The following is a 15,319-nucleotide window of genomic DNA, read 5'->3' as shown; positions in this document are numbered from 1 at the left end:
ATATACTTCATTGTGTTCTTGTTTATACTTGAACTCAAATTGAAGTTGGTGATGTTATATACAGATTCTGTGTACCTGAAGTACAAACGAAATAATAGGATATATATGCCATGTCCAAAAACATAAAAGGCAGTCTGATGCACTAAATTTATCGCTATGCGTGGTGTCCGGGGATGGGCCTTACCACTAGGATGTATCGTACGCAGCCTTACCTTGCATTTCTGCCAGAAGTTGTTTCCAAGGCTTGCCATATCCAAAAACAAAACAAAAAGAAGTCTTGTGCACTAAAACTCCTATTATGCACAGGGTTCGAAAAAGTCTCACCTCAAGAGTGTATTATATACAACCTAACCTTACGTTGCATTACTGTCAGAAGTTATTTCCAAGGCTTGAACTCGTAACTTTCTGATCACATGATAATAACTTTACCATTTACTCGAAGTCTCCCCTTCATATCATGTTAAAAATGACAAGTCAAAACAAATGGAAAGAGTAGTACTTACATAATTAAAACCTACATAATTAATACAAGAATAACTAAAGCCTGCACAATTAATCCATGTATAAAATAATATATAAAATTCCTTATATATTTGTATAACTCTAACCAGTAATTAAACGATCTTAGTGGCTTGTTTGGTACAAAAGACAAAGGATAATTACTTTTGAGATTAATTTTAAGATGAATTTATCTCATGTTTGGTTGGAATAAGATGCATGTGATAACTAATTTTGAGATAATTAATTCCAAAATAATTTTTTTTTTTAATTTTCACTCGATGTTTGATATCTGCATTGGAACCCGAATAAATAGAAATCACAGTGAAAAATTTCACATTGTAGGGTAAACCTCTTCCTAACAAAAATAACTTCGTACTCTATAAGGTTCAGCCCCATTTTGTTCAACTTTGGCAGCAAGAATTTTTTTCTTTGGCTGCCAAAGAACTAGTCAAAGATGGACAAATATTTTCAAGAAAGATGGCTGCAAATTGCATGGTTCTTTGATGTCATTGATGATATCAATGGGGACAATTCTTGCCTATATAAGGAGCTCATTAGCTCTATGGAAGAACACCACAACTGAGAGGACACACCAATTTGAGAAGAACACAACATTTGAGAAGATGGAGTTGTGTTTGTTTTTCTTCTTTGTAGAGAGTATTTGTGAGAGAGTTGTGTTGTGAAATACTTTAAGTAAACCTCTTCTTTGGAGTGATATTTGTGAGGTTATTTTCTTGGGTATTTGGGATATTAGAGTATTTAATTACTCTAATTTTGTACTCTCTTTTGTGTCTTTGTACTCTCTTTTTGTTCCGTTGGTGTTTAGTAAAGTTACTCCTCCTTTTGGTTGTGGACGTAGGTTAAGTTGACCGAACCACGTTAAATTTGTGCCTCTTTTATTTTTCTCAACTTATCGTTATTATCGTCTTTTTTATCGTCTTCAATCGATTATTTTGTTTAATTCCGCACTATCCAGGATTTTTGATCTTAACAAATTGGTATCAGAGTAGGTTAATCTCGATTTTGTCTTAGTAGTCACCATAACGATTACAAAGATTTATGTTGAGAAATTTAACCGAAATGCAAACTTTGGTATGTGGCAGTTGAAAATGAAAGCTATCCTAGTTCAGGATGATTCTGATATCGTACTGCAAGGAAAGGAGAAAATTTCAGAAAAAATGATAGACGAGGAGTTTGATAGCCTTGATAAAAAGGCGAGATTTAGTATTATACTAAATCTCTTTAAGAAGACGGAGATACCTTCCTATGATGTATGAGAATGGAGGGGGAAATTTGTAAGGTCCAGTCCCATTTTGTTCAACTTTGGCAGCAAGAATTTTCTTCTTTGGCTGCCAAAGAACTAGTTAAAGATGGACAAATATTTTCAAGAAAGATGGCTGCAAATTGTATGGTTTTTTGATGTCATTGATGACATTAATGGGGACAATTCTTGCTTATATAAGGAGCTCATTAGCTCTATAGAAGAACACCCCAACTGAGGGGACACACCAATTTGAGAAGAACACAATATTTGAGAAGATGTAGTTGTGTTTGTTTTTCTTCTTTGTAGAGAGTATTTGTGAGAGAGTTGTGTTGTAAAATACTTTGAGTGAACCTGTTATTTGGAGTGATATTTGTGAGGTTATTTTCTTGGGTATTTGGGATATTAGAGTATTTAATTACTCTAACTTTGTACTCTTTTTTATGTCTTTGTACTCTCTTTTTGTTCCATTGATGTTTAGTAAAGTTACTCCTCCTTTTGATTGTGGACGTAGGTCAAGTTGACTGAACCACATTAAATTTGTGTCTCTTTTATTTTTTCTCAACTTATTGTTATTATCGTCTTTTTTATCGTTTTCAATCGATTACTTTGTTTAACATACTCAAAGAGATACTCAAAGAGATTCTAACCCAAAACTTCTTGTTCAGAATAAAAAACGTGCTTATCTTTTCACTATAATCCTTGTGGGATTTTTCAGGACAATTTGTTTCCAAACGCCCCGCAACGATTTAATTCCATACGACATAAACGGCAAAGGGGCCGTTCGGTGGAAACAAGTTATCCCAGAATTACTAATCCTAAAATTAGCTATCTCCAAATTAGTTATACCATTCTCTAGAAGTTATAAAAATAGCAATATAATTTCAAAATATTATCCCATAAATTTTATCCCAATCAAATATGGAATAAGTTCAACTTAAAATTAATTTTGAAATTAGTTACCCCTTATCCCTCTCGCCAAACACCCCTAAATGCAATACGGGTCATCGGGTCATCCGTTTGACAATTCGGATTCTGATAAACTGGTTTCACTTTTCTCTCTTGTGAAGCTTTCTTCATTCACTCCCAAGAACAAATTGCAGAGCAAACAAAGCTCCAATTTTTCTTCATTAAAATGCTCAACAGTTAATGAATTCTCACTTGAGTAAACATGTATTTAGCAACAGCTAGTAATTGTATATCAGTAAAATCCATTCATCAAAACCCTAAAATTCAACTACAAAGTTCCTTCATAACCAAATATCCATATCAAAAAAGTTTCAAGAATTCAACTTTTCATTCAAATTTCAGAAAAAGATCACATTTTTATCAATGCCCATATGCAATTCTTGGAAAATGGAAGTCAATTCTTAAGCCCACTGAAGAAAAGGAAAGCAATAATGAAGATTTTATTACTAGGGTTTTGAAAGAAAACCCTAGCCAAGTGGAACCCAAGTATCTAATTGGGAATAAACTTTATACCTTAAAGGAAAAACAAGATTTGGGTAAGAAGGGTTTAGGTAGTGGGGTTTTGGAGATACTAAAAAAGTTGAATATTAAAGGAATGGTGAAGAATGGAAGTGATGAGGGTAGTTTAGTAAAAGGGGATGTTTTCTTGAAGGATATATTGAGGGAGTATAAAGGGAAGTTATATGTACCTGAGCAAATTTTTGGTGCTAGTTTATCTGAAGAAGAGGAATTTGAGAAAAATGTTGAGGATTTGCCTAAGATGACCTTGGAGGATTTTAAGAAGTATCTGAAATATGATAAGATAAAGTTGTTGATTTTTAAAGAGGATAGTGGAGCTTATTTGGGGTTTGGATTTAGAGATTTTGTTGTTGAGTTGAAGGAAATGCCTGGAGAGAAGAGCTTGCAGAGAACTAAATGGTTAGTGTCATAAACTGGTTGAGTACTTTTACTATCATAGATTGTTATGAACTGGTTAATTTCTTTCATTATTAGCTGTACTATTAGTCATGGTATTACCTTGTAGTTTCTTGTCCTTTGAGTTTGGTTACTGCTTTTTGTACTTGTTTATCGTACATCTTGTTGAGATTATTGTTTAGGATGATTTGTCAGGTTGTCTATAGTTTTTTGCTGTGGCTTCTTCATTGCCGTTATTTCTTTTCCTGTACTGCTTGGACTGTTTTTACCTTTAGCTGAGGATCTATCAGAAACAACCTCTCTACCTCCAAGGTAGGGGTAAGGTTTGTGTATGCTCTACCCTCCTCAGATTCCACTTGGTGGGACTAGATGGGTATCTTGTTGTTGTTATAATTGTAGATTCTTATGTTTATGCGATCATTCTCTAGTGTTACTGATATCAATCAGGGCAATGAAGCTGGATCAAAATCAAGCTCAGACTCTATTGGAAGAGTACACGGGGCCGCGGTATGAAGTCGAGAAGCAAATGATGGTATTTCACTTTGCTTGGTGCTTTCTTTAATAATGCATTATGACTATAACTTCATTGAAGAACTTGAGCAATAAATGAGTTTAACAAAGACTGTTGATTCATTTATATGCAGTCCAGTGGGATGATTTTTTATTTTATTTTCCTTTCTTTTGCATTAAGTATATTGTTGTGCTGATATTCGTTGCGCATAAGTGTTGCAGCATCTAAATGTTAGCTGACAGCCTAAAAAGTGATAGTAAAATTGTCTTTGAATCTAATTATATTATGCTCAGAAAGAGGAGCACAGATTCAGTAAATCAAATATGTCATTTCTTTAAGATCAAATTTCCATACGTGTCAGAGAAATCAATATCTTGTTCTTCTGTGGTTGCCTCTATCACAAGGGAAAAGAGTAATTAAAATATATGAAAAGGTTCTCAAATCCATTAGTGTAAGGTTGTTTCATCTCTTCTTTTTAGCTTAAGACTGACGTCGTAGTTGCTTGAACCTTGAAGAAATAGGTGCTTTCTCTAGTAATCCAATTGTCAAGACTGTAGAACCTAAGTTTGGTGGGATAAAGATGTGGCTTACCAATAACAGGGTGAAAACTCTTTGACTTTTCAAGTACGTTGGAAAACCAGTCTTTCTTTTTCCTTTACCTCTTACAGAGTGATCCTATTGCAGTCTTGGGTGGGTAAATTACCAGAGTGTCCTAATCCAGCTGCATCGAAGATATCAAGCAGAGTAGTTGTAGAACTTGCAATGCTGACTGCTGTAATGACTGCTGCTGCAGTGATTGTGGGTGCTTTCTTGGCTTCAGCTGTGTTTGCTGTGACAAGCTTTGTTTTTGCCGTGACTGTGTATGTCGTGTGGCCTGTGGCCAAACCATTTCTTAAGCTATTCTTTGGTATCATCTTTGGTATCCTAGAAAGAGTATGGGATAAGGTTGCTGATGCTTTTGCTGATGGAGGCCTTAAGTTGTATGAACTGTACACTTTTGGTGGTGTCTCTGCAAGTATTGAGATGCTGAAACCAATCATGCTTGTTTTTGTAACTATGGTCCTTCTTGTCCGATTCACTCTTTCACGAAGACCTAAGAACTTCCGAAAGTGGGTGAGTAATACTCCCTATCCTGGAATTATCAGTTTATCAATATTTTCTTCTTGCAAATTTAAGATGCTCTGTGCTTCATTCAGGACATATGGCAAGGGATAGAATTCTCCCAGTCCAAGCCACAAGCACGTGTTGATGTGAGTTTCCAGTTTCTCACTTTCTCTGGTCACGGACATTCGCAACTTTTCTTTTGTAGATTATGACCAACATTTTGTCTCTAAGTAAGAAGTTTTTGTTCAGGGTTCAACTGGAGTCACATTTAATGATGTAGCTGGGATTGAGGAAGCAGTGGAAGAACTTCAAGAGGTAACAACGTTTTACACCATATATAATACTTCCTTCTTGTGTATTATTCTTTTCCATTATAATGTGTGAAAGCGTGTCCCTCAGTCACAGTGTTTAGATTAAAATGCTTCTAATTCCTGCCTATTTTTGCTGGCTAGTTAGTGAGATACCTGAAGAATCCTGAACTATTTGATAAAATGGGGATCAAGCCCCCACATGGAGTTCTTCTGGAGGGACCTCCTGGATGTGGCAAGGTTTGTTGTTCATTTCAGACCTTAGTTGAGATCTCTAAAAAAAGGGCCTTCACTAAAATCCTACATGACGCTTTTCTCAGACCCTGGTTGCCAAGGCTATAGCTGGTGAAGCTGGTGTTCCTTTTTACCAAATGGCTGGTTCTGAATTTGTGGAAGTTCTAGTTGGTGTTGGTTCTGCTCGTATTAGAGATTTGTTCAAGAGAGCCAAGGTGAGTATAATACGTAGTCAATGAACCATGCAACTTCCCTTTTTATGTTTTGAAGAATGCGTTGATTCTTGTCTCAGGTGAATAAACCATCAGTTATCTTCATTGACGAAATTGATGCACTCGCAACCAGGTATGGATATTTGTCTATACGAATAAGGGTGAATGTGCGTATCTTTTACTGGTTTAGCTTAGTACAAAGGGAAATTTGGAGCTGAAGCATCTGGGTGTTTCTCCTATCATAACCTCTTTTTAGCTAGTGGTAGAACTATTGAAATGGCCTTTTGAACCTAAAGGTACTAATGTCATGTTGTGGACATCGCTAATGTGTTCAGTGTGTGGCCATCTAGATATTCTTTTTAATTGTGAAAGAAATAACTTTGACGTTCATAAATGACCTGTAGACGTGTGAAGTGGTTATAGTCTCTCAAAATTATTATTCTTAATAAACAGGCGTCAAGGGATATTAAGTGAATCAACTGACCACCTCTATAATGCGGCAACTCAAGAAAGAGAAACTACTCTAAACCAGTTGTTGATCGAGCTAGATGGATTTGATACTGGGAAAGGCGTTATATTCTTGGGGGCCACAAATCGAAGGGATTTGTTAGATCCTGCCCTTCTTCGTCCTGGTAGATTTGATCGCAAGGTTTGTTCTTCTATTGAATTAAATTCTTTATCAACTGAGCTCCTCATGACTTGAATCACTCTATTCATGGTTCTGTGTGCGCGCGTGTTGGTTGGAGGAGGTATAAACATTTTCCATGTTTATATAAGGCTACTATCATGATTCCTCGACTTATTGATTCTTTCTGTATAGGCGCTTCTATATGCTGGATAAAAAGGAACATGATAAAAGCTAGTCAAAAAAAAAATCAAAGTGTTATGATTCAACATCAAACTGAAATACAGTATGTTATTTTATGTGATGCCTAGTGTGCCGCAAAATTCTTTTACAAAGTCCTTGGTTTTTTTTCTTTTTTTTTTTTTTGGGGGGGGGGGGGGGGGGGTGTAAATCTTTTTTTGGGCTTTTAAATCCTAATAGGTGGTTGTTTATGGGCAAAACATGTTTTGACTTTCAAGATAGGAATCATTTTTCGTTTCAGGCGACTTGTCAACATGCTGTTAATATTGGTAGATTCTATAGAGAATAAGTATCCTGAACAAAATACCTTAAATAAAGGTGCTCTGAACTAAGAAGTGTCAAATTGCTTATAGTAGCTATCTGATCTTTATTCCTCACTTCTTTCTGGAACACCATATTTCACGCTTGTTACATACATTTCTCTCTTTCAGATAAGAATTCGGCCTCCCAATGCAAAAGGAAGATTGGACATTTTGAAAGTACATGCACGGAAAGTTAAATTATCGGATACTGTTGATTTGGCTAGTTATGCCCAAAATTTACCTGGTATTCAACTTTACTTCCTTTCGGTTCATAAGAGATCATCTTCAGGCTACTAGTCACATGTTTTGCTCCCATGACTCGAAAAAATTACACTTGCTTGACTCTGGAGCTGCAATAGTCCCTGTCGCCAGTGGAAGATGAGGGTTACTGCCATAGTTCATCCATAATTTTTTGCATTATATTGGTTTCAGTTTAAATTTTTACTTCCTGCTCCTGGTCTGCTAAATGGTGGTCTTGCAATTCAGGATGGTCAGGTGCAAAGCTGGCTCAGCTTCTCCAGGAGGCTGCTCTAGTAGCAGTCAGGAGAGGGCATAACTCAATTCTTCAGTCGGATATGGATGATGCAGTTGACCGACTTACAGTAGGACCTAGACGGGTTGGGATTGAGTTGGGTCATCAGGGGCAGTGTCGTCGAGCGATTACCGAGGTGGGGACTGCAATGACTTCTCATCTTTTGAGGCAATATGAGAATGCAGAAGTTGAGCGTTGTGACCGAATATCTATCAATCCACGTGGCAAGGTTTGATTTGTTCCCTAGTTGCTTCATCTTTGAACGTCATCTTTTTGGGATCTGATTTATTACTCCCTCCATTCACGTGAGCGTTATCACGTCATAACATTTATATGGCTATAAAACTTTTGAAACTTTCGGCCTTAAATCAGTGTTATCAAAGGCGAAAAGCTTTCAAAAACGCTCCAGGTTCATTGGGATTTAAGCTCAAAGCACATTCAAAGTGTGGGCAAGTAATTAAACAAGGCACGATGAAGGAAAAATGTATGCAAGAAAAAAAGTAACAAATTCATTTATAATGTTTCCTTAACAATTAATACATCTCTTTGCCGATTATATTATTGTTTAGTAGTGCTTGGTTTAAGATAGAACTCATGGGCAGTGAGGTGCATTCCTTAGTGCCTTGCTGACGCTGAAGCAGCTTAAGCGACGGAAAGCACCTCCCTTGAGCTTTTCTGAGCTTCAAGTCTTGAGCACGCTAACATGAGCCTTTGCTAATATTGCCTTAAACATGCCATACCAGTTGCATGGTTATGAAAACTTCTCATTAGTAGTAAACGATAAGTATAAAGTCATTTTGCGTCATTCTGTTTGGAACGGACTAAGCATGAAAGTGTGTCACAAACAAGAACATTGGCAGTATTAGTTTTTCTCTTGTGACCAAAACTATATTTCATGTATACCTTGCCTGCCTTCTATATTAGTTCATTAAGTACTATATTCCTGGGCTTTAACAACATTAGAATCCCGTATCCCTTAGGTATGGACTGTTGATCTCCTTATAAGATCTTTGTCTCTTGGACAATCCTCGCCACTTGAGCTAGCTTTTAGGGCAGAGTTAGACCCAATGTTATTGTCTTGACACTCTAAATGTCCAGTTCTGAGCATGTTGGAGGGTGTTACATCACACACTGGGTAAGTGTATGGGCTATAGTAATCTCTTTATGTGAACCAAGTCTCCATACATGGTCTTGGATGGTGCTCGCTTCTTGGGTTAGCTTTTGAGGTTGAGTTAGACCCAAGGTCCAATTAATAACATACTTGAACACATACTGATTGTGTTTTGTGTACATCTTTACTGGAGAATTCATCACAACATGTTAATTGTTTCCTGTGATTACTGAAAATTCAAAAGTGACGTGCGTGCAGACCCTGTCTCAAGTTGTGTTTCACCGTCTTGATGATGAGTCATACATGTTTGAGCGGCTACCGCGGTTACTTCACCGTCTTCAGGTACTAATTTTGAAGTCACGTGCTCATATCCTCTTGCTCTTTTTCTTCGTACATGCAAAGCTAATGGTTATGTGCATCTTTGAAAAAGGTATTTCTTGGAGGGAGAGCCGCTGAAGAAGTCATTTATGGACGTAATTCTTCAACAGCGTCTGTAAGCTACCTTGCTGATGCATCCTGGCTTGCTCGTAAGATAATCACAATGTACGTACTCATTAGTTATAATTTAGTTGGCGTTGCAGTATCCGCCAGAGCTGTGACTCTTGTCCCTGAACAGATGGAATATGAAAACCCCAATGGCTATACACGGAGAACCTTCCCCCTGGGTAAAGAAAGTGAGGTTTGTTGGTCCACGTCTTGACTTTGGAGGATCTCTATATGATGATTATGACTTAATTGAGCCACCGATCAACTTTAATTTGGATGACGACGTTGCTAAGAAGACAGAAGAGCTCATACGCGAGATGTACAACAAGACAATTGCTCTGCTGAGGCAGCACGATACCGCCTTGCTCAAAACAGTGAAGGTAGTTCTTGACACATTGAATAAGTATCTTATAAACTTGTTTTCGAACTTATCTATCCTTAACTTAGGGGGTACCTCTGCTTTGCAGACCATTAAACATAACTCGCCAAGTTCAGAAACATTAAATAAACTTCATGTTTGTTGTGCTTCTTATTAAGAAAAAGGTTTCACCAATTGCGCTGAGATTAAAAGCTACTTGGGTCCAAATAGGTGTGTAGATCATTGATTCTTGATTCTTGTGCATGTTTGTTCTAGGTTCTTCTGAATCGGACAGAGATCAGTGGAGACGAGATCGACTCAATCCTTAGCCACTATCCACCAAATACACCCACAAGTCTCCTGCTTGAGGAGAAAGATCCAGGGAGTCTTCCATTTGTTGATGAAAGGCAAGAACAGCATGATAACATTGAGTACAGTCTGTCTAGTTCATGAAAAAACAGAATTGCTTGATCCAGTACGAGGAGGGATATTGCGGTGCATTCAGAACAAGAATGTTATAGCGGGAATTGTCTGAAAATAGAGAGATGCTTAAAAGTGTATCCACATCAGTAGAAATTTTGTTAAAATTGTTCCTATTGCAGCAAAAAAGGTAATAGTTGTCACGTTTAGCTTCTTGAGAGTTGATTTGATTAATTTTTAAAGTTAGCGTATAATGGATACTGTAATTTTTCTCATATCAATATGATGAAACAATACATGCATGTTAAAATGTTTGTCAAAGATCATGTAATTTGACTATAATAGTGACATTTGAAAAGAATTAAATGGTTCTGAAGGATAATTTTGTTTGATTGATGAGTAAAAAGAAGTTACTATTTTGCAGTGTTGTAAAAGGCGTGTTTAAACCTTAAAGCAAGCTTAAAACGTGTTGAGTGTTGTCACATCCCTTTTTCAACATCCAAAAGATCGTATTTTAGTTTTGAAAGGGTTTTATTATTAAGGTGATAAAAATGAAAAAAATTTGTTTAAAAAAAAAGGATTATTTACATTATTTTTTCTTATTCAGAGTCGCCACTTGACATAATCCGGTGTGCCAAGTCACATTTGAAAAATCCTTTTTGAAACGGTTTGACTCTAAAAACTGATCCGCGAACAGAGATTCCTGCTAAGGAATTCTGTTGACCGAGGGGAAGGTGTTAGGCACCCCTCGATTCCGTGGTTCGACCACGGTCGCTTGGTAGAGCGTATCGGCTAATTTGACATTACAAATGTACAAACCACATAAACACACAAAACAAGCAAACAAACAAATCACACAAAATTCAAAATAAACCAAAATAATGTTCAGTCCAAATTATACAATCCAAAATAAAAGAGGTGCTGAAATATAAAAATTATTCTATTCTAAACTAATCCTAAACTAAACTCCACCCGACGTTTCGGGCCTTGATCACGAGCCTCCTTTGCGTACATGCTACTTCGGGGCATTCCCTAGATAAACTAAACTAAGGGTTTGAATTTTTCTTTTATAAAAAACCCCTAAAAAAATTTTTTTTGGAGTTTTCGAATTGTGAAAGCTTGCTAAAGGAAATAAAAGGAAAATCTTTTTGATTTTTTTTTTGAATTTTTGAATCGTGGAAAACAAAAGCCATAAAGAACCTAAAAACTACGAAACTCTTCTTTGATTCACCTTTTCTCTTCTTTTTTTTTCTCTTTTTTTTCAAGCACACCTTACTTTTAACACATGTTTTCCCCGAATCAGTCCGTCAAATGACCACATTACCCTAAAAGATGCAACATTTAGCATATGGGGATGTTTTAAAGGTGAGTCTCTTACAAAGAACCGTGTGGGCCCCGCTAGGTCTCAATATAATGCACATAAGAATGACCTAAAGGCTGACCTACGTTGTGGTTTACTAACAAGGCCGTCCGGGGGAGCATATGGTCGATAGTGGCTACTTTGCTTTCCACCTACTCCATACATCCAACGGCTCCCCCCTTAAAATAAGGGTGACTCAACTAGAGTTCGTGCGCACGACGTGCACTCCGGGACTTATTGCAGAAAGAATTGACTTGGGTTATGCAAATGATGCCAGATATAAAGCGGTAACACATAAAAAAACTGTAAACAAAGAGCACAGAAATGCACAACAGTGATAACAATAACACAAACAATAATCACAAACAATGTTTATACACCCATAATGCCAAACAACGCCGATACGACTCCAAAAAATAAATCAGAGATTTTGAGTTCGATCCCCAGCAGAGTCGTCAGAGCTGTCACACCCCTTTTTCAACATCCAAAAGATCGTATTTTAGTTTTGAAAGGGTTTTATTATTAAGGTGACAAAAATGAAAAAAATTTGTTTCGAAAAAAAAAGGATTATTTACATTATTTTTTCTTATTCAGAGTCGCCACTTGGCATAATCTGGTGTGCCAAGTCACCTTTGAAAAATTATTTTCGAAACGGTTTGACTCTAAAAATTGATCCGTAAACAGAGATTTCGGCTAAGGAATTCTGTTGACCGAGGGGAAGGTGTTAGGCACCCCTCGATCCCGTGGTTCGACAACGATCGCTTGGTGGAGCGTATCGGCTAATTTGACATTATAAATGTACAAACCACATAAACACACAAAACAAGCAAACAAACAAATCACACAAAATTCAAAATAAACCAAAATAATATTCAGTCCAAATTATACAATCCAAAATAAAAGAGGTGCTGAAATATAAAACTTATTCTATTCTAAATTAATCCTAAACTAAACTCCACCCGACGTTCCGGGCCTTGATCACGAGCCTCCTTTGCGTACATGCTACTTCGGGGCATTCCCCGGATAAATCAATACAAATCCTTCGGGGCATTCCCCGAACAAATGAGTACAATTTAAACTTTCCGTGCAATAAAGTAGAAAGTACCATTCACGCATATATTCAAACACTCCAACAAATCGTTATTCCTAAATTTGCCTACCCGACCTACGTTTGCCTACCAAGTTCAACGTATCACAATTCTTTCATGTTCAACATTATCAATACGTCAAAATTAATCAATATTCATTTTCCTCCATTTTTAATCCCCACCCTAATTCATTCTCAACCACGTGATTAACCCATTTCAATACACAATCCACCAATCGAGAATAATGAAAATTCACCAATCATGCTTAGCACATCACACACCCAAATGTCACCAACAATTCACATCAACAAACAAACCACGGTATCGAATCACACGCAATCACAATCACATAAGAATTAAATGAAAGAGAAGAAAGAATTGGACCTTAAATTTGAAACTTTCAAACTCAATGTTATTCGAATAAAGAGAGTCCGCACTCGGAAACCTCGAGCAGAACCTTAACACCAACAATCCAACTCGACAAATAATGACCCGTTCACCGTCACTTTTCACGTCGTTACTGTTCACCGGTATTGTTCACTGGTACTGTTCACCGGTTATTGTTCACCGACGCCCTTTTTTTGTTGTTGTTGTTGTAGTTCTTGTGAGGAAGATTATTTTGTGATTGTTGTTATTGTGGAGAAGATGATGATAAACAAATGAGCCCCCATTTTCCCTCTTAGAATTTTTCTTTTATAATGGGCATGGATTTGTTATCATGTGAGAATTTTGGTGGGTTCCCATATATTCTTTCTTTGTGGATAAGAAAAAGGGGGGATCACATGGGTAGTTAGGATGGTGATGGTGATGTGTCATTTTTAATAGGGAGAGGTTGTTAGAATAAGATAAAATTAGTTAGGAATTGTTATTTTTGTCTTTTTGTGAAGGGGTTATCACACGGGTGAGGGCACACACTAAGACGAGGGTAAAATAGTAAGAATATTTTCGGGGAGAGACAAAATTATGTGTCTACAAGTGTCTCTCCTTACTATGCTCTTCAATGTCGTGATCAAGGTTCTGCAGGCATACTTTTTCTTGCCCGTGAGTGATACTAAACAATTGATATATCGATTTATCGTAGAAAAAATTTCATTTTCTTAAAACAATTGATACTGTTTTTTACACTTCCTGTTCTTAAATTTCAACCTCTAAAGAGGAAGAGAAGAAGTTAGATTAGATTCTCTTTTACATAGTTGAGTAGTAGAGAAGAGCCAATTTTGGTAGTGCAAATTAGATGTGGTTTTCAATTTACCTATATTTCAAAGGGAAGGTTGCGGTATTGATCCCCCTAATGCCTTCTCAATCTAGCTTGTTGTACAGGGTTTACCTTGTGCAGTTTACATCTCCTTGGTTTACGAGCGATTGCACAGTGACAGTGAGTGCACACAAAGTATTCAACACAGAGTGCTCACCTGAAGGGCAGAGACTATGGTAGAGGTTGTAGTGGCCGCGGGTTTTCCTGAAGTTTCAAAAAAAAAAAAAAACTAATCATATGATTTTATTGTAGTTATAGTTTCTTTTCCAGAATGTTTTGTCATGCCTTGTTTAGTATTAAATTTTGGCGCCAAAGGTCTATCGAAAACAACCTCTCTGTTACCGTTTCCATACACACTATCCTTCTCAAATTTCACTTGTGGAATTTACATTAGGTATATTATTATTGTTGGTCAGGTATGAAAAAATAGTTGGGCCATGTGAACTAATAAATTAGCATCACCTATTTAATTAAAATTTCATGTATGTCATCTCGTAATTTCATTAGGAGGAATAATTTTTAACCCGAAAATTGTTAAGGGCAGTTGGTTAATTCAATGTTAACGATAATTAGAATCCAATTGATGGAAGAAAGGATAAATTTAAAGTCATATTAAATACTTTTGAGCGTGTTTTCATTTAGATATACCCATATAAAATATATTATCTCCTCGTACATTAACCTTAAATAAAAAAAAAAATTTACTTATATACAAGTAAAAAATATGTAAATATGTACTCCCTCCATTCCAATATAAATGAATTGTTAAACTATTTTTTAATATTCAAAATAAATAAATTGTTTATTATTGTTCAAGAGACATGTTGGAATTTTTAAATTCCAACTGAAAAATTATTGGGATATGACACACTCCTTAAAAAATATCTTTTACTTTACGTCTAGTAATTTAAGAACAATTAAAAGGATAGTGAAAAGTAACATACGTCCTAACAGATGTTTTTTAAGGGTGTGTCATATCCCAATAATTTAATTTATTTTGAAATGAAGAGAATATAATTAAATAAAATGACATATGGTTGACTTAAACCTTCTCAAAATTTAATCTGAAAGTATTTAATTAGAACACTAATAGTTAAGGGATTTAATTCAAGTTCTTGTATTTAAGGAGCTGATTATGTATTAGATTAATTTCAATTTCATCAAAAATAAAAGAAAAAGAAAAAATAGGAATAATATTCAAAAAATTAGCTTTGATCGGATTTTCAGCATACTGAACTTTACGAGGTCCTATTACCCCTGCACTTTTTATTAAAGTGGATTTAATTCCCCCAAAAAGCTATACCCAATTTCGGCGGCTGGCGGTGTAATACACGCGCCAATCTCGTTTTTACACCTGTATTTTTTAGCAGATGATGGTGTAATACATGCGCCAACCTCATATTTATACGTGTCCAAGTGGACAGATATATGTCATTAAAATATAAAAAAAAAAAGATTTTTACAAAGTTCGGTATACTCAATTGAAAATTCGATTAAAGTTTTATTTTCAGGAGTATTATCACAAAA

At 36.1% G+C, this 15,319-nt stretch overlaps 1 protein-coding gene across 1 annotated transcript; it reads left to right on the top strand.

The window, feature by feature from the left end:
• Window positions 1-2,789: 2,789 nt before the first annotated feature.
• Window positions 2,790-10,399, top strand: LOC107864193 (probable inactive ATP-dependent zinc metalloprotease FTSHI 1, chloroplastic). Its single transcript, XM_016710493.2, has 15 exons — window positions 2,790-3,649; window positions 4,094-4,178; window positions 4,842-5,270; window positions 5,354-5,407; window positions 5,511-5,576; window positions 5,714-5,809; window positions 5,890-6,018; window positions 6,096-6,148; window positions 6,469-6,664; window positions 7,312-7,426; window positions 7,669-7,943; window positions 9,084-9,167; window positions 9,256-9,368; window positions 9,442-9,691; window positions 9,946-10,399. Exons 1-15 carry the CDS (start codon window positions 2,934-2,936, stop codon window positions 10,120-10,122), a joined length of 2,838 nt encoding a protein of 945 aa, XP_016565979.2. The 5' UTR covers window positions 2,790-2,933; the 3' UTR covers window positions 10,123-10,399.
• The last annotated feature ends 4,920 nt before the right edge of the window (window positions 10,400-15,319 follow it).

The sequence above is a fragment of the Capsicum annuum genome, chromosome 1 (assembly GCF_002878395.1).
Source record: "Capsicum annuum cultivar UCD-10X-F1 chromosome 1, UCD10Xv1.1, whole genome shotgun sequence".
Classification (NCBI taxonomy): Eukaryota; Viridiplantae; Streptophyta; class Magnoliopsida; order Solanales; family Solanaceae; genus Capsicum; species Capsicum annuum.
This window is presented reverse-complemented; position numbering and strand designations above follow the sequence as displayed.